Source organism: Contarinia nasturtii, unplaced genomic scaffold, assembly GCF_009176525.2.
Source record: "Contarinia nasturtii isolate CC-2019 unplaced genomic scaffold, AAFC_CNas_1.1 Cnas_scaffold_129, whole genome shotgun sequence".
Classification (NCBI taxonomy): Eukaryota; Metazoa; Arthropoda; class Insecta; order Diptera; family Cecidomyiidae; genus Contarinia; species Contarinia nasturtii.
Window position 1 is genome coordinate 3,760,488 of NW_022197486.1, and position 23,005 is coordinate 3,783,492.

Consider the following 23,005-nt stretch of genomic DNA (forward strand, 5'->3'; position numbering starts at 1 on the left):
AGAGTAAACAATCAAAATGTGGTGAGAAACGTCAATAAACGCATACACAATCTATCCATTTCTTTCATCATAAACCCGATTATCTCAAGAAGATAGACAAATGTCTTTTGTTTTCGATAATTATTTTGGCGTTTTGATTATTCCATTCGAGGAAATGGTGTGCAAAATGAAAATGAATTTAAGCTATAAACTCAAACAGTTCAGTTCTTATAAGTGATTAACGAATAAATTTAACGTTCGAATTTAAATACCAACCGCGAAAATAAGTCGTTTTCTACTTGCATTCATTCATATACATTAAATAATATTTTAAAAGTCATTTCTATGTTTGGATTTGTCTGTTTCCACTATCTTTTTTTTTTTTTTTTTTTGAAAAACTTGGCGAAGAAATCAACGTTTTTGCGAAATTGTGGTAAATGAACACCACGGTATACGATGACTAAAGAACTCATAAAATTCATATTATATAAAAATTTATGTTGATAAATTGTTCTATAAGTTAAATGTCGTCATGACATTATATATTTCGCTGGTCGCCCCTTTTATTTTCAACATTTTCATACTGTTTTCACTTTGCATATCGAACATTATAACCAACAAAAATGTATATTTTATAAGTTGTCTTTTATTCTACAATTCACTAATTCACCGCAAATTGAAGATATCATGTGTTCAATCACGCGTGTTTTCAGGCATTATCCCATTTGCATTGGTGCCAATAGAAAAGAAAGAGGGCAACCACAATCTATATCAACAACAAAAAGAAATGTTTAATAAATAAAAACCACACACAACGATAAAGAAAAAATATTACACAAATATCTGCCATTTATATAAAAAATGAAAGACATTAGGAAAATGAATGACTCTTTATTTATTTCACATTTATAAACATGAAAATGTATCGAATATCGCATATGTTTGTTGAAACATTCAGCTCTTTTTTTCCGTTTATATTTAAAATAATTGTTTGCTTACTTCATTGTTAATAACATAAGCTTTGACTGTAAATTTTGAAAAAGAAAAAAACAGAATGATTCATTTAAATTCAATCAGCTTGTATGAATCCGCATCATCAAAATGGCTTATTGTAAATGTGCTAAAATAAGATATTAAAAACCAATCAACAACTATATTCGGAATAATATCGGTAAATGCACTCCTGACACATGCTAATGTGCCGCTACAATAGCGGTGTTACGGAAATATGGGCTAATCGTTCAATTCCATTTTACATATTAATCTTTTTCCGATTTAATGAGATTCAATACAATTAGTTCAAACAATGGTTATTTCAATTTCGTTTAAACAAACTATTAATATTACGTATTATCAGCTTTAGTCCGGTCGTTATTCACTATGACCAATTATCGTATTGTGATAATTATGGTTAGTTTTCACAAGTTCCAATTCCAATGAACTTTTCAAAGAGTGTTATTTGAAGGACAATTGTGTTAAAACCAATTATTGCAGTTCACAAATTTGTCATATATCCAATTGTTTTTAAATCAAATGATACATAATTAATTAATTTTGTTTCGATAGTAACAAAGTTTTGATGAAATATTAAAAGCTATTTTTAGAAGTAGCAATTTTTCATGCATTTTTTTGCAGTTTATCAAACACAAATAACGGCGAAAAGGAGAAAGAAAACGGCAAATGTTTTTTTTTTTCATGAATAAAGTTAATTGATTAACATAATGTTTTATGGATAAAATGGTACTGCTGACGCATGAAATGCGAAAATATAACAAGAAATTAAAACAAATTACATGACCTTGTTTCGAAACAAGAAAAAAATTATAGTAAAAAGGAAAAAAAAGTGAAAAAGAAAGAAAAATGCGGATAACAAATGAGCTACACAACGAAATACAAATGTATGCGAATTATTTTTTGAGCTAGGCCCACGTTGTAATTTGACAGTGTCGGAATTACTGTTGTAAAATCATTAATTAAATTTGAGCGTTTGTAATTTTGGTTCTCTTATTACTATTTGATACGTTCGATACATCCGAAGATACTACAGATTACTGTGTGTCAATGGTTTTACTAAAAATGAAAATGAAGATAGAGTTTTGCACAACACAAATAATTGACCATTTCAACATATAAATCATGACAACTTACTTTATTTGGTACCACAACACATTTCCAAACATTCGTGTGACCTTAACTTTGTGAATAAGTAGAAAAGAATATTTTGTGCGAACTCTTTTGTTGCCGTTAGCATGTATTTGCTTCTTGACTTCTGTGCGGCATGAAAAAAAAGTAATACAAATTACTTAAATGGTCGAAATGGCCGCATGTCGCGAACCGGTTCAATAGCCGATAGTCGGTGTTGGTATGAAGGCGTTTATGCCGCAAATGATTTTCACATTTGCAAAAAAAAATATTTTTTTCCCTACTAACTGGGCATGAGTATTGAGTTTATATTTTTATTTCCACTTTCATTTTGCACATCGATCCGTCAAATATTTTGTTGCGAAAAAGAAAGTATCAAAATTCGTTTGCCAACAGCCATTATTTTATTGTCATTAAACATTAATAAATAGTAATTATGCCAACGACAAGGATTTATGCAAATATAAAATAAGTAAAAGAACAATAGTAACAGTTTTTCAAATTATTTTGACAATTTTGTCACTAGAAAAAAATGTACGTGCCTAAAAAGCGATGGCAAAAAAAGCTTCATGGAAATTTAAGTAATTGGTGTGATCAATTCGAAAAATAGAAAGAAAAAACAACAATTTGTGTGTCAGTGTTAGAATGTTAAATGAATGTGCTATTTCAGTCGGCTATAGTGTGATAACCAATAATCAGTGATGTGATAGTTTGCATAAAAGAATGAAAGTGTAACCATTTGCATTTATAGTGTGTCCATTCTTAAAGTGGTGGAGAACCTGTTGTACGGAATTTGTTGGAGCCTGTGTCGTGCAGTAGATGATTGATTCACTGTTGCAACTAATCGCCAAGAAGTCAAATCAATTCTATTTATTGCCACCGTTGTAGTAAATATTTGCTAACGAAAAATAATCAAACACAACAAAAAGAAAATAGAATGTCGGACACAAATTTGAAAACTAATTCGAGCATTGAATTATCGGATATTCGTAAATTGGACATTTTATTGACACAATGTGAATCGAGCAGTTGTGAAAACATTTGCATTGATTGCTGCGCAAAGTTGGGTAGCGTTGAAGACGATGTCGATATTATTGGTGATAACAAAAACGATGAAAATGATAGCGGTGCTTCGGATAGCTTAACAACCGGCAAAGAATTCAAAGGTACTTGACAAAAACAAATTGTGTGGGTGTGTGTGTAACAAGGGCTGAATACCTTTGGAACGATTCTTATTGAATGACTTGTGTGGATAGATTTGCCATCTGGCACAAAACATCATGAATATTCTAAAATAGACATCATAATGGTTTTTCAAAATAAGTTTGCTCTACTTGAGATGCGGTTGCGGTGGCAAATCTCTTCAAAGTTTAAATTTTTTGTTAGTGTTCAATTGTCATTTCGATAAAAGTTTTGTCATTGAAATGAAATTTTCTCGTTTTTTTTTTCTTCAAACGATTTACAGCAAAGCTTCAGCGACAGCATGTGGTTAACAGTAAATATCAAACACGGTCATCCGAACAAAATGATGTGATACCAAATGTGCCTGCAATTATATCGACAAATGCCAGTCCAATTGATATCGTGCCACCAAATCCATTGTCTAATTTGGTAGCACCATTGCGGCCCAGTCGTATGGTGCAAAAATTGAGCGTTTCGGAGCATTTAAGTTTTGAAACTGATGCAAAATTGAATCAGCAACCACCACAATTCTTGCACACAAAAACTGATGAGCTTACTTATTGTACCAAATGCGGTGGACTTACGAACTACGATAAACGCAATCTCACCAAAAAACGTTACTTTAGTCTCGATAAGAAATGTAACGAAAGAACAACGAATTTCCTTCAATGCTTTGCAATAAATCCATGTGATACAAAAAAAAGTGGTTCGGAAAATTTATTGTCGAATAGCCGAAAGCAATGCTCATTCGATGGTGGAAACAGTGAAAAATCATTTGGTCGATTGTCAAATAACAATGCCAACAATTGTAAAACCAAACAAACCGGCGATGACAAGAATCACGTAAAAAATGGAACAAATTTATCATGGAAAAAAGGAAGCACTCAACGCGACTGCACCACAAGTTGTAGCAATCGATCGCTTAGAGATAAATCGTATAGATCCAGCCAAAATAGTTTACGAGATAATCGAAATAGTCGTAAAAACAGTGTATTTCTGTTTGGATCAACGGATCGCGATACAAATACACAAAAATCAAAAAAGAATTCACAACAATATTCCCGAAAAGCATCGACACGTGGCCCAATCAATTTACACGAAGAGCAAGACAGTGAAACACGCGAAATTCTACTTGGTGGCACCACATCACTCAGTAAATTTGATAAATTTACTCACGAAATTAAAATCCCCGAACCTGTCGAGGCGGTATGTTAATTTCTATCTCTTCCTAAGCTTTACATCATTTTTCTTTATTTCAAAATAAATGTTATTCATCTTTATGGTAATGCGGTACATTTAATATGATTTTCATCACACAAAAAAGACATTGGGGTCATGAAAACGTGACGATACCAAACTGACGAGAATACAATAACAATGATTAGACTGATTTTTATCCGGATTTTTTTTTTAAATATAAAAAACTCAAAGAATAAATTCATTTTATTGATATCAATAAACTGACAAAAAGGGATATTTTTAATTCACACGAAATTTGAAGCAACATTTCGAACCGATTTTAGAATTAAAAATGTTGAAAAACTGCTCTTACATATTCGTGTGCTTATTTTTTATTTCAATGGCAGCTTGTAGCTAGCAATCACCGTGTGATTTTACCGGTGGCATCAAATGTCATTTTTTCTCACTGGAAAATATGTAAAATTGTATTACTATGTTGCATGATTGGTGCTGCTGTTAGCAATAATCTCACTGGTTTATTTGAACATGAGTAGCATCTATACTTTTCAAATTACACAGCTCATACACAGCTCGTTATATAATCGTACGAATGGCACTTCAATTTGAAATTCAAATAGAAAATCACTGCGTATGTAGATTGTCGTGATGACATTTTCATGTTACCAATGGATTTTGGATCTTGACAGATTTTTACATTAAGCGAGAGTTTAAAAAAAGGAAATATATACAAATTTGAAATCTACTTCGAAAATGATTTTGACCATTTTTTTTAAATGTAAATTTTAAATGTGTTCGCTCTTAGGCGATGATAAAATTTAAGCTATTTTCGATTAATAGGGTGAGAATTTGGAATAATGTTCATTGTCGATGTAAAATCAATACGCTGTAATTTTTTGTTTTTTTTTTTATGATTATTTTTTGTGGTTTTTGTGTGCATTTAAAAAAAATATTTTTTAGAAAAAGAGCTCGTTAACTTAACTGCCGCCATCGACACGCATAAAAATAAGCGCGCATACAAGTGTTACTGCACAGATCTCGTTCATGCGGTGCACAGAGCTGTGTTTTCACAAATATTTAATAACAGCAGCAGTTAAGTTAATGGCTTATTCCAAAAGCTGCAAATTTTTCCGTAAGGTTTGATATATGCGTAAACAGCTTCATTTAATCCCCTAACTGTCTTTATATAAAGCTTGTTGACATTTTTGCTAAGCCATCATTTTATTCATGAACAACTGAACAACAAAGAAGAAAGGAGTAAACAATTGAACTTAAGCGGTTCCATTCATTTTGTGTCGCTATTTACAGCAATCCAATCAAAACATAAAAGCAAAAAAAAAAAAACAATTTGTGGGCGCAAAAGACAATGAAAAACCAACAAAGAATTTTTGTTGTTGATGATATCGTCAGCACGCTTACCCGAATGGTTCATTTGCGGACTTAAACGGAGATGTTGCGGAGCTGTGTGGAGATAGACATGAACAGTATTTAAGAACATGCGTAAGCATAGTAACCATTGCGCGCACACAAATAAAGATTTACACTCGTCTGTTGTATACTGTTCACGCCTCTTGCATACTGTTCATATCTATCTCCACACAGCTCCGCAACATCTCCGTTTAAGTCCGCAAATGAACCATTCGGGTTATTGAAATAAAGTTTACGAAGTTACGAGTATTATTTTTATAAGAAATACTTAGTGTCAGCTCGTGGCAGCTTTTCAATATTTTGTTTGGATACAATTAACCGAATGCGAACGTTTTGAAAGACATTTAACACTCCACAATAATTTGGACCTTTTTTTATTGACTTGTGTCAATCAATCATTTAATCAAATTGCAGCCTCTCGTGATCTTTGCTGACCAAACATTTACGATTTTTACGAAAAAGCTTCTTCATTAATACTTATCATCACTTATTGAGAAGAAAAATATATCCACAGCGCTGTGTATTATAAAAAATAAGTTCTAGCCTTTTCTGAATATTTGATAAAACAAAAAATGTGGAAAAATCAACCGTAATGGAAAAGTTTTGTGCAGACAATATATTTAGCTGCCATCATCTGGATATTTTAGCTCATCTGGATGCCGTCAGCAGATGATGCGTAGTGAAAACAATAGAATTGATTGTTATAGTAATACCAGTATATAACAAGCTTATATACCTATAACAATCACTTCTATTGTTTTCACTTTGTATCATCTGCTGACGGCATCCAGATGAGCTGAAATATCCAGATGACGGCAGCTAAATATATTGTCTGGTTTTGTGTAAAATATGAAATAATTTCAAGTTAATATTTGGCGTTGTACATAGAAAACAAATAAACATAGATTTTTTTATCGAGCGGAAGCACGCAATCAAGCATTTTGTTGTGGATATCAAGCAGAGCTTCAGCTAACTTTATTTTTGTTCATATAAATTGCGCCCGGTGTTCACAACCTTAGATCTCATGAAGATGATTTATATGAAAAGTTTGTATTTTGCAGTAAATTTTTTCCTCAATAAAAAATATAAAGTGTCAAGTCAAATACTTTTTCAAAGAACAATTCTTTTATCTAATTAAAAACCAGTCTATGTATTTCGGATGGATATCCATCCGAGATATTTTAGAATATCTGGATATTCAAAGCAACTGCACAGCACCAGAGCTGTGTGCGTCGCAAATAGAATCTACGATATGTCGCGACGTATATGTGTATCAAGTGTCGCACGTACACAGTCATACTGTGTCTGTATTTTACGTGTAGCGACATACCGTAGATTATATGTGCGACGCGCACAGCTCTGGCTCTGTGCAGTTGCGTTAAATATCCAGATATTCTAAAATATATTGGATGGATATCCATCCGAAATACATAGACTGTTAAAACCTTAATGTTTCTATAATTTTTTAACGAATACAAAAATCGTCGAATTATTGCATTTTAGGGAATTTTCGGTACAAAATGAAGTCAATTTTTAAATATGAATAACTCAAGTACAATTTTAATGCATTTTTCTAAAAATATATGAATCAATATTAATTCATTTTTATACGAAAATAAACACAATTTTATAGTCGTCTCTAGCAAGTGTGCACCCATGTGCGCTAAGCGGTTTCGCTTTCAATACTCCTGATAGCAACAAATGTTTCAACACACTACCAACCATATTGATATTTTGATGCACGGAAAATTGTGCACAATACATATAAACTCATTCTGCAAGCCTCAACGGAAAACAATTTAATTTCCATCGGTTTAAAGCTTTGCTGGTGAAAAAGCTTGAACACATTAAAGCTTTATTCTCCTAATATGAGCACAATTAAAATATGTATCACCATTAAGCTCTTAAACGCCTATTTGAAAAGTTTGACATCAATTGACCATGATTATATTTCCGTTCACCACAAACATTCATTCATATTGATACGCCGCGAACGTTAAAAATTATTCTAGTTGAATTAAAATTCTACACAACCAATATCGACATTGTGAATATAAAATTGTTAAAATTCCTAACGGATGTGTTGCTTTTATTTCCGCACTATATTATTCAATGATTTCAGGGCATTTATTCCCAATGCGATGTGACAAAAATAAATATTAAATAATTTAAAGTCCAGCTGTGGCCATTTTTACGACGTTCATTGTATTTTGGTTGGCATTTTGTCACGCTGGATGCTAACATTATAAAATATGTATAAATTCTTTGTTTATCCGTATCTGGCATATCAACAGAATTCTATTTCAAATTTTTCCAGGGCATTTTTTTGTTGTAATATCTGTGTGAAATATCTTTGGTTTGAACTGTCATTGAAAATAATGAATCTGCACATATTATTCAAAGAAATTTGCAGCGTAAAAAAGTGATCATTAGTGCCAAAGAAAATGCAATCCAAAGAATGAGCATTTGTATTATACAAAAGAAGAAAGAAAAAAAAAACAATATGAATTGTTGCCACTATGTCTACGGAACTCGGTATACCTAAAAATACGTATATAAACAGGTTTAACGATCCTACTCTACACGCTACCTCGTGTATATTTTGCGAAAATAGAATGAATTGGTGCGCGTTCGACTTGTGCGCAGTTTTGTCAAACGCATACATCGATTCGAAAAATGAGTCCAATAGCTGCTGCACTCAAATGCTTTTCGATGCTACACACAATTTCTGTGCTGCGAATGTAGTTGAGTGTGCCGTGGCAATGGGTAAATATTCTGAATAGATAGGGTAATTATTTCATTTCTGGCTAATCTGTTATCGTCTTTCGAACTTTGATGTGATGATGAAGTTTAGCAAAACTTTTAGACGTGCATATTTTCTTTCATATAAATTATATAAAATGCTTAGAAAACACATAACACTGGTGAGAGAGAGAGAGAAAAAAGCGAAAGCATACATTTATATTCATTTGGATAGGAACGATAGCGAATTTATCAACGGTATGCGTAAATAATGCACAAATCGATCACACAACATTTCGAATTCGTAGGTAAATTTGTGAAATTGTCATAGATGTATCAAATGTATTTGATAAAAGTATGCATTATGGTCGACGTTATTGAATGCACTATACAAATTGTTCTCAGTCATTTTGTGATAGAAGCCAACACTTTGAGCTTTCAACCCTATCATCATATCGTGATGATGGGAAACTTCGTTGCCTTTTTGTTGGCTGAATGCGTCCTAAAAATGTGTTTCTATTCTGTATTTCTGTTTGACGATGGAACAAAATAAGTACACAATTTGTCTTCATGAAAACTAACCAACATGACGGCGAAAAGTATTGCGACTTCGTTCATACAAACATCTTTATGGTATATAAGCGGATAAGGTTTATGGTATGCAGCACATACACACTCACACCTATGCGTATATTTTCAATATATTTTTCGCTTTCCCCTGTATATGTGTGTGTTGTACGAACGACGGAATATGCTATCTGGGATTGTGTGTATGAGAACAGTAATAGTATTTGGTGTGCGTAGCATGTGAAGTCCTTTAATCTGGCGAATTTTCCTTTAAAGTCTCTTTCGGGTTGCTTGTTTCATTTTCGTTTTCGAATACACAACAATAGAAGTGGAAAATATATAGTATCACCATCGCATCACCATCACATCGTATCGTAAATGGAGAATTTCTCAATCAGTTTACCGTCAGCTATGGCATGACTTGCACACCAAATACTAGTCTGATTTTTCCTAAACGAAATTATTAATATTAATAGCATTGTATCCATTTCCCAATTTTACAAGTTTGTCGTAAATCGAATATATATTGTCGCCTCATGAATAATAAACAAATGTATCGAATTTGTAAGCGAATAACGAAATAATGAAAAAGTGAAAAGTGCATACAAAACGGGACATTTCATCAAGTGCGTGTTTCTACTGGCAACATTCGGTTTTGATGCAAATTTCATGTGTTTACAGCGATATGACTCAAATGAAAAATCACAAGAAATATATTGAAGTTTTTTCTTTTCGTTTTGGAGCGTAACGATAATAATAATAATAAAATAATATGAAATACGGGCTCTGATGCGTTTTGTTGAATAATAAAGGACAACAAAAGCGTTTCTCGACATTTCATGTTGCGATATTTTTGTTATGTTTTTCAGAATGATGCAAAGTTAAGTTATTTCGCAAGTTAACCGAAAGCAAAACATAAATTATTGAAATTTGATGGAAAACGGGCATACTAACGAAAACAAAACATTGAAAATGCTAACAGAAACAAAACAAAAAAACTGTACAAGACTCAAATTGATGCAGAGCTTTTTGCATATTGCAGCCCACATTCTACAGATGAACAACAATGTGTGTTCAAATAAATGAAACGAATTTTAAATACATCGACATCCAGTTATATGAGTGATATGCACAACAAACATGGAAACAATTTGTGTACAAATTTATATACAAAGCCACTTCACGGATTTAATCGGGCGACAAACATTTTTATAACCAAGAATAAATAGAACAACATCAAGTGTACAATACAACATACTTCACCTATTTAAATTATCCAACACTTTTAAACGGTTTCTCAATCTATCAATTTAACGTGGAATTCAATAGAATTTCTATTCATTCAAACAAAAATGTTGGTAGTGTTTTCATAAAAGGATATTGACATAAATACGCAATTCTTCTAGTTCTTTTGAAATACTTTATCTAGTTTAAATGAATTCTGAATGTGATATCGAGTTCTTTTATAAATAATGTGTGTAATATATGTATGGTACGAATGATAATAAAACCGTGAACATTAAATGAACGCTTCAAAACCGATCGATTCAGTGCCTTCAACTATATGTCTAGTACTGAAATCGATACATACAAATGCATATATCTATAAATGATATTTACAACGAATATATCAACGTCGTAGCAAGTTAAACAGCGTATGAACATTTTGTCCTGTAAAATACCGATAGACAAATACAAAAACGGAGTTTTTATTTCAAATGACAAGCAAATTTCTCGAATTCACTCTTAGACACGTGTGTTCAAGTCTCGTATGCTATGATGTCTTATTTGAAATCTCTTTCAGAAAATTCGAATGCAATGTTCAAACGGAAAATCATTTCAAGCTATGATACTTACATATACATTTGTATATTTCAATTTACCTTGCAATTTGCTAGAGTATTTACTACATTAAATTGCAAGCATCTTGCGAAAGAAGACAAATTTTCAATTTCATTTTGAAATGTGAAATAGAAAATAAATTTGTTCAACGTTAAAACATTGCTGTAATCTGATTGCATTTTCAGTAGCAGAAAATATTATCATAATTTTTCAATCGGCCCCATTTCTTTTGTTTCAGAGCGCATTTCATTCACTTTTAAGGAGACACACTCTGACCAAGTAGAACAGAAAACAACAAAGAAAATAATTGAAATCAAGCAACAATGCAAAGCGTCACTTTATCATAGAAACAATCATCTTCGCGTCCGATCTTTTTCATTTTCACTGTCATAACCTGCGATTGTACAATGATTGAGATGATTTTAGTCACTCATTACAAATCATCGATATCAACTAGACGCAGTTCCAATGAATGGTTTTCAAATTTGATATGCACCATCTATCATTGAAACGAATTGAATTAGTTTTGAAGCATACCAGCAACAAAACAATCGTGAAACATAACAAAAAATAACATAACACACGACATTCCATACAATGGAAGATGTGAATACAGATTCAAATGCAATTAACATGCCAAAATCGGAAGAAAATGCATCCGATCAATTGAAATTCGAAAATTCAATGCCTACCATCTATCCAAACGATTACGATTTTAATGCAGTCTCTGGTTTCGGGCTGCATTCAACAACAAGTCGCAGTTTTGTGCGTCCATCTAAGACGCTTGGACAAGAACATCGTAATATATCCGTTCCGAACAGCTTAAAGGTTCACATTATTTCGATGATTATAAAATAAAAATTATCCCTTCTCTTCTCATCTTTTTAGTTTTAAAATAAAATGAACGATTTCGAAATGCAATTTAATGCAATAGACGATTTCCACATTTTCTAAAACTAAAAACGATGACATTCACAAATACATGAATGCAAATGGACAAAGAATGACCAACCCGTATCAGCTGTGGAATACATGTCGCATAGTGTAGTTTACTCGCGTTGGTCATTCTATGTTCACACTTCACATTTACATTTATTTATTACTGTTGTAAATTTGTTTTAAACAGATAAAACAACAACATTTTTGGTACATCTTCCGGGATACTTGTTTCGAAAAACTAACATTTTGTTTACGAATTTCAACTATTCCAATTCCAATGAAATTCCAAATTTGAATGTCTATATTTGATTAGGGTGTATATCTAATATAACATCCATTTGAATTGAATGATTTGGCGTGCACATATATTATATACTTTTAATTATATTTCGGATCAAATATTATAATCAGAATTGTATATCGTTCTACTTGTACACATCTTTATTCTCTTGACACCACATTAAAATGCAAAATACGCGTATATTCAGTGCAATATGGTAATTAGCTAGAGGGTGTTTTTTTTATACTTTAAATTGAAATAAAAGAAGTATTGATTCGAATTCAAGGGGTTGATTGCAAATGGTAACCCAATCTATACCAATTTATGATGGAACAAGACATTTAAAAAAATACACCCCAGTTGGTTTTAGTGGGTATCATCCGATAATATCAATTTTTGTCACCAAAATTTACTAACTACCCCGATTTAAGGATTTTCAGGTGTAGATGACTCCCAGACTCATAGGTTCTGACAATTGTAAATTTAGGAGCGGTTCACGTCCGAAAATTGTCGGGGGGTCCCCGCTCTGTAAAACTCAAAAATCCGAGCAAAACTGAATTATTTTTGAAACTATGAAAATCTCTAGCAAAATTGAATACATTTTTCTCTGTATAGTATGTCTTTGATGGGGAGGTATAGTTCAAGAGCTCAGCCTCGAAAATCCCTAGCAAAATGGAATAATTTTATTCCTTGTGAAAAACCCTAGGAAAATCGAGAATTTTCTCAAAATAGAGGGGGTCCTCGGACGCTAGGGGAGGATCAATGCGACCTATGCGAACTATGTCAGAACCTATGCCCAGACTCTTTCCTTCACCTAAGCTATTTGTTCCCGTGTGAAAAAAAAGTGACTGACTGACTGGTTAGCTGAAATCGACTGAAATTGAATTTTGTTAACTGAAGTCGTCTACCCCAGGGGATCGGATCTCGATCAGAAAATAGCGAATTATTCGATATTTTGCGAATTTTATGCGAAATGATTTGTAAGCGATGGGCCAGTAAAGTTGTGATTTAAAGAACATTTCGCATACAAAACGCTATGAACGTGAGACAATTCGTAAAATTTGTATGTTTTGTATGTATCAAATTGTGAACGCTTGTAAACGAGCCAAGTGAATAGCGGCGACGCACGAAAACGAAATGAGTGAATAGCGACAACGAACGAAAGAAAAAATGTTATCCGTTGCCGCTATTCACTCACTTCTTTTTCTTGCGTCGCCGCTATTCACTTGGTTCGTTTGCAAGCGTATATTATATAGTTTGATTGTGATAACTTTTTGCGATTAGCTTGCGAATTGTATGCGAATTTCTTGAATTATTTTACCAAAATGTCGACTTTATCATACAACTAATAAATTTTGTCCATTCGCGAATAGATCATTTCCCCTAGCGTCTACCCAGTCGACTTTAATCGTCTGTGTATCTCATTTTAAACAGATGACTAATTTGGGACGGTTTTGTCTATAGTCAACTGCGATATACTGTGCGCACATAGTAGTGTGTACCCTCACATTCCATGTGCGACGCATAAAATGCTTGTATTTTCAATGTTCGACGCACACTTGAACAAAAGTTTGACATCTCAAAGGATGGTTTACAATTTTTGAACAACGGTCAAAACTGTCGAACTTGTGGCTAAGTGTGCGTCGCACATGGAATGTGAGTGTACAGTTGTACACACTGCTATGTGCGCACACTGACAGAGTGAAAATTACAGCCCTGACTAGGATTGACTGAAAAATCAGACAAATCAACTTAAAACAACTTCAATCTCAAATGGATTTAGGCAAAAACGTCCCAAATTAGTTAACTGACTAGTCAGTAATTTTCCACAAGGGTTTTATTTCAATGTACTATAAGAAACAAAATTCTTAAAAAACACCCTTTATGTTATGATAAAAATATAAAATGTTCCAAAACCTGGAAATATATTGATAACTATGGAAAATAGCATACGAATGAATGTGATGCATTCAATATTTTATAGCGAGCACAAAACAATTCTTAAAGAGAGAGTTGTTTGTTTACCTAATAAAATTCCATTTCATATTTCAAGTGTTAAAGCACACAAGCATGCAATAATTGGGTAAAATTTCAATTTAGTTGCTTAATTCAAACCAAATCCAAAAATTTATATGCGGGAAAAGTACATGCCTCTGTCAACAACACTCTGAAGCAATATATATTTAAATGATACAGCATAAAATCCGATCAATTTATTCAGCAGCACAAAATCGATATTGATTTCCATAATGTGTGAACATACGCTACGATTATTTTATGAGATTTATTGCACCCTTAATAATAATTTGACGCAATCAACGAACATAGCTCTAATCTCTGATGTATTTGTCAGATTTATTTGTGCAAATACCCATATTAGAGCACTGAACACAAAAAAATGCATGTTCAAGCGACCACATCTTCGCCAAATGTCGAATGATATCTTGACATCTGCTTCCTGTGTCGATCGACCATTTTGCGAAATCGAATGTCTATATTGTGATCATTTATGTTATTTGACTCGAAAATCCATTAAAATTTCTATATCACACCATAAATTTTATGAATGTTATTAAACTTTTCGGCGGCGACTGTAAATTCAATGAAGAAATATAAGTATTTTACCTTTATTCCATTTGGAAATTTCCCATATAAGTAGAAATTGGTAGAAATGTGAAATGACACAGAAGCAGACAAAAATGACCGGATTATTTCAACAATTTTCGCCATGCGGTGTAAAATGTTGGAAAAATTGAAGCACGGCTCAAGGCGCCAAATAAAATAATTAATTTCAATTCAATTGACCTTGACCAATTTATTCGATAATCAAAAGCAAGTAAGAGTTCAATGAAAATGCTATAAATAAATAATAAAATAGACGATTGATAAAAACAAATGAACAGCATTTCGAGACCCTTCAAAATAAACATTACTCTTTCCTATATAATTAGTAGCGATTGTGACAAAAAAGGGAAAGATTTATTGCAATCGAAAAAAACGGCAATAAGTTCAAATCCTATGAAAAGTATAATGAAATATTTCAAACCACATGAATAAATTCCAATAATAAATAATTCAACAAAAAATGTGTGAGAAAAAAAAGAAGCCCATGGTAAAAAATGCAGTGTTCAGAGCTGTAATGGGGGAGATGGATGTGGTCGTTTGAACATAAACAAACCCAAACGAATTTCGAGTGAACAGAGAACGAACGGTTCAGTTCGTTGACAACTTTGATTGTGTTGAATATGGTTGTAACGTAGTGTAGTGTTAAAGAGAACATCGTGTGCAATGTGCATGCCAGAATCAATCAAATTATAATGTGGCTGTTTGTGCATGCAAAGGGTATACACGACAAATGAAAAAAATAAAATCCCATTTCCAATGACTTCTGATGTTTCGTTGTATTGTGATACAACCGTTATACATTTTTTTAGGTTGTTGAAAAATGGTCTAGTGTTCGATTAAGTAGTGATTCAAAAAATAGAACAATAATCGAAAATCATGTGTCGACAAATCCGAATTTGAATTTAAATGGACTCAGCGGTGGAAAATCAACAAAAAACTTGGGACAAGAGGTATCTATTTTTTGTAATTTTAACAAAAATGATATAAACTTTTAAGCTGAACTATGATGTTCGAGAAGTAAACATATAATGTGGGTGAAAATCTTTACTTATTCCGAGGTTACTTCGTTGCTTAATTATCTAGTTGACAATAACAACTGAAATTTAAAATATACGTTATCTGAAAAAATAAAATTAATTCTCGACTGTATAGGTTTGCCTTCTGGTGAATGGCAAGAATATCTCAGATTTCGAAGAATCATCGAATATTTTTGGTGTCAATACATATGCTAAGAAATAAATTGTATCCTTTTGAAAATTAGCGTTTGTATTTGATACAAAACGGAGATGATTGGTGTCAAATATTTTAATTTTATAGTTGATAAGGGTCTTCCATGTTTTCAACACTTTTATTATTCCGTAGAAAAAATAAAGGTCTCCAGTGTAATGAAAACATACACCCCTACTCATTGTACAGCTGAAATTGAAAGTTTTTTGGCCGATTTCGTGTGTGTTGTCTGTATGAAATTATAAAAAAACTCTTCCTTTCTCGGCATGTTGTTTGGAGTGTAAAACCACATAGGGCAAATTTATTTTTAGCGGTTACATTTTTATACTTTATAGTTCTCTGACATTAAAAATAACGCGAATAAACTGTAATATATAGCTTATTGCTTGAGGTTATTTTATTATAATATCATTTGATAAGAATTTTTTGTCGAAGAACATACGAAAAACAATAACCTAGCTACATGTTGCACATCTTTTTAAAGTAGTTTTCACTTGACTGGACGTACTTTTTTAACTTGACTAAAGCAATCCATTAATCGTTTCCATAATAATAAACAGTGTATGTATTTAATTTGAATTTATTGTTGATAGAGATTAAAAGTCATGAATTTTTCAAATTAAAATTTGAATTCGCTGAAAACATTAACATAAAAATTTTGTGAAATGGGATTTTGAACATGCAATTGAGTTTCAATAGAATCATTATGCTGAAAACACAAAAATATCTCTCCACATGCAGCAGAATCTATAAATGTCGTTGGCATTGTTGTTGGCTCGTTGCAATTCAATATCGCCGCTTTTAAGCTGGCAACTCATTTGTTCTCACCCAGTAAAATGGAAATATTTATTCAATAGAAGCCATTATAAAGCAATATTTTAAAATGTTCTATATCTGTAATTCAAACTGTTCATATTAATTTAAAATGTTGGAGAATAATTCTTCTGCTGCTTCAAAGATATTTCTAGGAAACTCGTAATTAAATTGCTGGTTGGTCAACAGCAATAGTAAAAAATGCTCAAAACCTCCTGCAGCTTTTATGTTATTGTAGCAGCTACATGAACTATCCATGTTATTTCGTGAAAAATGTTACTAATAAAAAATAATTATATTCTTGTTCAAAGAATACCTGTAAATTGATATTTTGATTTTTTTCTCACTCTTCATTTATAAAAATATTCAATAACAATGTACGTTCTATTTTCAGGTTCTTTCTCTTGGAGCTGATGTACTTCCAGAATATAAATTGCAAAGTCCACGTGTTCATCGATGGACCATTTTACACTACTCACTATTTAAAGCAGTATGGGACTGGATCATTCTAATTTTGGTTATATACACGGCCATTGTTACACCATTCGTAGCTGCATTTTTACTAGGCGAAGTTGAATACAATCAGAAAAAATCAAATAGATATATAAACACAGACCCAATTGTGATAATTGATTTAATTGGTAAGTACATATGTTGAAACTATAAATCTTAATGCAATTCAATCATCAAAGTCGTTGCAAACAATTTAAATTGATGACATGCATTATGCGAATTATAAATGACACACCGAAAGTGGAGCATACTAAATAGCAGCTTATGAGCTTTGGCTTCAGCTTCGAACACTCCCCTTAGAAATTTGCATTTTTTCGAAGAGGTAATTTTAAATCTGAATTTCGGCAGGGTATACCATTAGATGGACCTTTCCACTGTGTTTGATTTATCAGATAAAGATTTTTGTGCATCTTGGTTTTGTGAAATTTATTGGGTCCAGATCCAAATGGATTTTTGAATATTCTAAAGATACATAGGTGCATGTCGCGGGCCCCCCAGTTTTAGTGCTACGCTAAAAATGATTGGTGCTTTTAGCATGGGGTGAATCACGCTAGTGAATACTAGAAAAACTAGTAAATCTAGTGCGAAGAATGACGTCACAAACGAAGCCAACATCACACCAAAGGCCATATAATTTATATGAAAAACTACTGAGAGCCAACTTCAAGCACTAGAATTTTCTAGTTTTCTAGTGAAATCTTATCAAAAACTAGATTCACTAGAATCTCGTGATTGACCCCATGGCTTTTAGTGCTCATTTGGTGCTGCCGAACCCACGTCTCCGTTTATTCAATGCTACTATGAGTGCATAAAAATTTTCAATAATCATCGATCCATACATGGATCATCGGGTAGGATCTCTATCCCGTGAAACTGCTTCTAATTGCATTCAGCCTCGAACATTAGTAGGCCAATGACCATCCAAATATCTTGTTGGAAAAGTTCAGTTATTTGAGCCAAGTTGCAACATTGCTTTGTTCAGTTATTTGACCCGAGAATATTCTATTAAGAATGGTTCAGGGCCTAGAATGGCATCGGTCATTACAAAGACTTTCGTTTTATCGAATTAATAAATTTAAAGAAAGTAATGGTAAAAAATCAATGATCATTGATCGAATATTGAGGAATAGATACCATTAGATTTTGGACCAAATTGGTCCACTCCATCATGTTCTTATAGTGCATGAAAAATTTATTTTTGAAAAGTTTGTATGGGGGATGTCAAAATTTGTAAATTTTATTATCGAATTTGGATTTCTCGACCCGAAATTAGGGGAGTATGGTATCTTTGATGTTGGCCATGATTGAACACGGTTATTTAATCAATTTTCAGATTATTTTTGATCTTTTGACCAATAAACATGATAATTTTGGTTAGACTTCATTGTTTAACACCATTTAATAACCACATTGAAATGACATATGTTTAATTTTGTAAAATACAATCAAAGGTAAATTAATGTATGTGTTCAAAAGTGTTCGATACCATTCTGGTCAAGTGGCGTGTATTCATATATGCTTCATAAATTTGATTGAACATTGCGTGATTCTCAAAATGGTGTGCTCCAAATTTAATATTTTTCGTGTGAATCAAATATTTATATTTTCTTTGATCTGCACATTTGTACGTAATTAAACGCAACAGTGAGTTTTGATGGAAGTTATGTTCCATGATTTAAAATTTCAATATTCTTACTTAGTTGCTCTTGAGTTTGAAATATTCTCATGGATTTATAAAAATAAACAGAGACGTGGGTTTGGCAGCACCAAATGAGCGCTAAAAGCATAGCACTAAAACTGGGGGGTCAGCGACATGCACCTAAGATACATTGCTATATCTAGTTCACATTTGCGGTTGCAAGTATTTTTCAAATCAGTTATCTCTCAACAATAGTATTTTATAATTTTTTATATAGCATTGCATGGATTCATCTATGCGGATAAATCAATTTAAAAGTATTCCCTGGATTCATGCACAGAGTTGAATTTTTCACACTGGAGGTGCGTGCACATAGTAGACACTGCACTCACAAACTGTGTGCGATGCACACAATGCTTTTATTTTCGATGTGCACACACATTTACATAGAAATTTTACATTTCAAATATCAGTTTCGAATTTTTCGACAACTGTCAAACTTCTATGTAAATGTGTGCACATTGAAAATAAAAGCATTGCGCGCAACTCCAGTGTGAAAAATACAACATTTTTCCTCCATAAATTGTTATATGTGCAAATGCTCATGAAATTTGATGTAAAAGAATGTTGGAATTTTAAGTTTTCATATATAGAAAAATTGTCGAGGAACTTTTTTTCCTGCACATCGATAAAGCATGAAAATACAGTTAGGTCAAATTCATATAAAAACGAATCATCTGTAATTAATGAATATTTTTACGGTATTTTTCTCATTGAAACGTTTTTCACGCTTTTTCATCACCATATAAACTATTTGATTATTTTAATTAGGCTAATATGTGCAGGGAATAAGATCAGCATACACTTTATGACCACAAACCGAATAATTCGTAGATATATGAGTGCTGAAAAATACCCCCGTGAGAATGTGTTCGTTAGAAGTCAGTCGACTGGCTAGCTCTGATTAACCAGCGTAAAATTATGTTTTAAATTAAAGATTGCTTCACAGTCAAAGTTATACATTTCGCAAAATAGACGAACGATTGAAATAGCTACATTTTCATACCAAAAAAAATCCATTTTGTTAATTATTCCATTGGTAGACTAGTTTACGTTGAAATACAACTTGATGAATATATGAATCGTTGCGGCGAAACAGTAGCTCTTATTTTTCTCCAAATAATACTGCAACGTGAAGTTTTTTTCAAACGGTTTATTTGTTTATAATACTATTCATAAAAAACTTTATGTTGCAGTATTATTTGGAGAAAAATAAGAGCTACTCTTTCGCCGCAACGATTCATATTTGAGTTGTTTTCATGATTTTTATTCGTTTATTAAATGTTTATCATTTGAAAGTTCTATTTCGGATTTTTTTTTCATTGCAGTTGATGTAACATTTGTGATAGATATTCTAATAAACTTTCGCACAACGTTTGTTAATGGTCAAGATGAGGTTGTTTCACACCCTGGTCGCATTGCTGTTCACTATTTAAGCGGTTGGTTTCTCATAGACTTAGTGGCAGCCGTACCGTTTGATTTGTTGTTGGTCAACAGTGACACGGATGAGGTAAGAATGCACACACAGCTCTTCCATTCATTGTGAATTATATTTGTTCATTGAAACAAGGCCAAAATACATAGAATCCAAAATTGAAAGTTCTTTTTAAAACAAAACTGTGCAGTGAAATATTTTCTTTGTTTTTTGTTCCATAGTTGTCATTCAAGCAAGTAATATACATTCATTCATTTGTGTGTTTCTACCGCAGTAGTTTGTGGTTTCTTTTACAGTTTTTCGACTGTTGAATAGATCTTTCATTTTATTTCCATTCATACTAAATTCAATAGCATCCCAAAATAGATGAATATTTTTTTTAACAACAAAAAAACAAGCTTCACCCACGAAGCACAAAACTTTATGTAATTGTGATTGAATTGGGGCACATGTATTCATAAAACATTTGAAATGAAGTGTACGCATTTTGTCGAAGTAAAATTTTAAACCAACATTGTTTAATATACTCTCATATAACAGAAGAGCATAATATATTTATATATTATGTGATTTTCTTTATCTTCTTTAATCTTCTTGTATTTTTCCGGAAACACTTCGAACGTATTTTATGAATACGCCACTTTTTCACTCATATAATCATGTGAGTGGGATCACAGTACAAAAAAGCATGTCTTAAAAGGATGCCTTAAAAGAGCAATTCTTTTATATTAATGAAATTGAATAGTTAAATTGAATGTTAGTACTTAGCTTTAGAGAAACCCAGATGCACTACATTATGGCCCACCGCACTAAAGCCTCTAATGATGCAATTGTAAATTATCCCCGATAGAATCATTATTTCAAAGATTGAAATCGTTCTTCATGCAAATCAATCGGTAACCATTCAAAAATGGCTTTGGTTTTGATTGCATTTCATTCAAATGCATTTTAAGTGCTGCCATGGCAGCAGGACAGCCAATTTGAATAAGTATTGTTTGTTTTGTGTGGTTTAATTTGATTTCAATCATTGTAAAAATCGATTCAAAATAAATGTTTTATCATTACTTTTTTTTTATTAAATATTTCCCTGCTCGAGTTTGAATAAACGCATCCTTTTAATATCTGCTATATGTTATTGTCTTCAATAACATTATTGAAATAAATTAAAGTTCTCGGTGAATTTCATTTGATAGAATTGAAAACTTACAAAATATATAATATTTTGTTGAATTATTAACATTTTTTTGGCTTATATGGATACGCTAAATTCCTATCCGCGACGTATAAGGATGCATGCCTCTGAATGTTCCGTTTAGTTTAAAAAAATTGCATTTCTAATAAAAAAAAGTGGTGTGTTTGAATAACTAAATAACCCGTGTTTTTTTGCAGCTTGGCCTGGATAAAGACGAGGTACTTGAAAAATATCCGAATACATTAAACTCAATTATACTTCTTCTGCACTCAGAACAATTTAAATTATTGCACCAATATCCCAGCAGCACCACCCAGTTTGTTGACTTTTTATGTTAAATTATTCAGTTTTTTTGTTCATGTTTTTCGTTCGAAATTCCAAATACTCAATTGAATATAGTCTTTCAACACTTGGCATTCCATCAATTTCAATGAATCTTTTTTTTATCGCTAAAGCTTTACGCCCATAGCGCGTAACATATATTTGAATTATATAATGTTAGTACCGTGTCGCATATTTATCTATGCAGTTATCTACAGATATAAAACTAAAAGGTTTAAACTAAAAGTGGTGTTTTTATAACGAAAAAGTCTCGAAGAATTGAAAAAAAAAATTGCAAACTTCTCCACGAAGGTATTTTATGCGGAATTTCTAAAGAAAATAGCGTTTAAAACTACGTCAAGACCAAGCGAATGGTAATCAAAAAATGGGATTCAATTCATTGATATGCAATTTTCGTCTTGAATTCTCGCTTATCTCCAACTTTTTGGAAAAGAAAAGTTTCTCGCTGAATAATTGGGACCCAAATTGCAAACCACCAATTTGACACGATATATATGTTCGAAATTTATTTTGGTATGTGTTGGCAGGTGACTTAGTTTTGAAAGAGAAGCATTTAATTGGAAAATTATCTTGAGCTTATCGATTTCCGCATTTAAATCTCTCTTGTATCACTTACTAATAATAAACGCAACACTTGGCCACATCCAATGATAATACTGTGTACGAATGAAAGAAAACAGCGTAAATCAAGCAAATTACATGCACATATGTATGTTTTCTACACCAGGCAAACTAAAATTATTATACAAAAATTATCACAAGTCTGTGAAAGACCATTAAGTTTATATTGAAATATGTAATGGCCTACTGCGAACAAAACAGCATGACCATTTTTGATAATTTTCAAAACACGATGTACAT

At 32.2% G+C, this 23,005-nt stretch overlaps 1 protein-coding gene across 5 annotated transcripts in view; it reads left to right on the forward strand.

Annotated features, from left to right (window-relative positions):
• The first annotated feature begins 2,785 nt into the window (after positions 1–2,785).
• LOC116340508 (potassium voltage-gated channel unc-103) overlaps positions 2,786–23,005 on the forward strand; it is a 36,791-nt gene continuing 16,571 nt past the window's right edge. Inside the window, exons 1-6 of one of the 5 annotated variants that reach the window (XM_031767056.1) lie at positions 2,786–3,287; positions 3,587–4,509; positions 15,733–15,873; positions 17,358–17,604; positions 20,504–20,685; positions 22,000–22,020. In XM_031767056.1, the coding sequence (XP_031622916.1) occupies positions 3,059–3,287; positions 3,587–4,509; positions 15,733–15,873; positions 17,358–17,604; positions 20,504–20,685; positions 22,000–22,020 (1,743 nt within the window). In that variant the 5' untranslated portion in view covers positions 2,786–3,058. Of the gene's footprint in view, positions 3,288–3,586; positions 4,510–10,689; positions 11,007–11,317; positions 11,908–15,732; positions 15,874–17,357; positions 17,605–20,503; positions 20,686–21,999; positions 22,021–23,005 lie in introns of those variants that run through there. The other 4 variants (XM_031767070.1, XM_031767078.1, XM_031767086.1 and 1 more) reach the window with 4 other exon arrangements.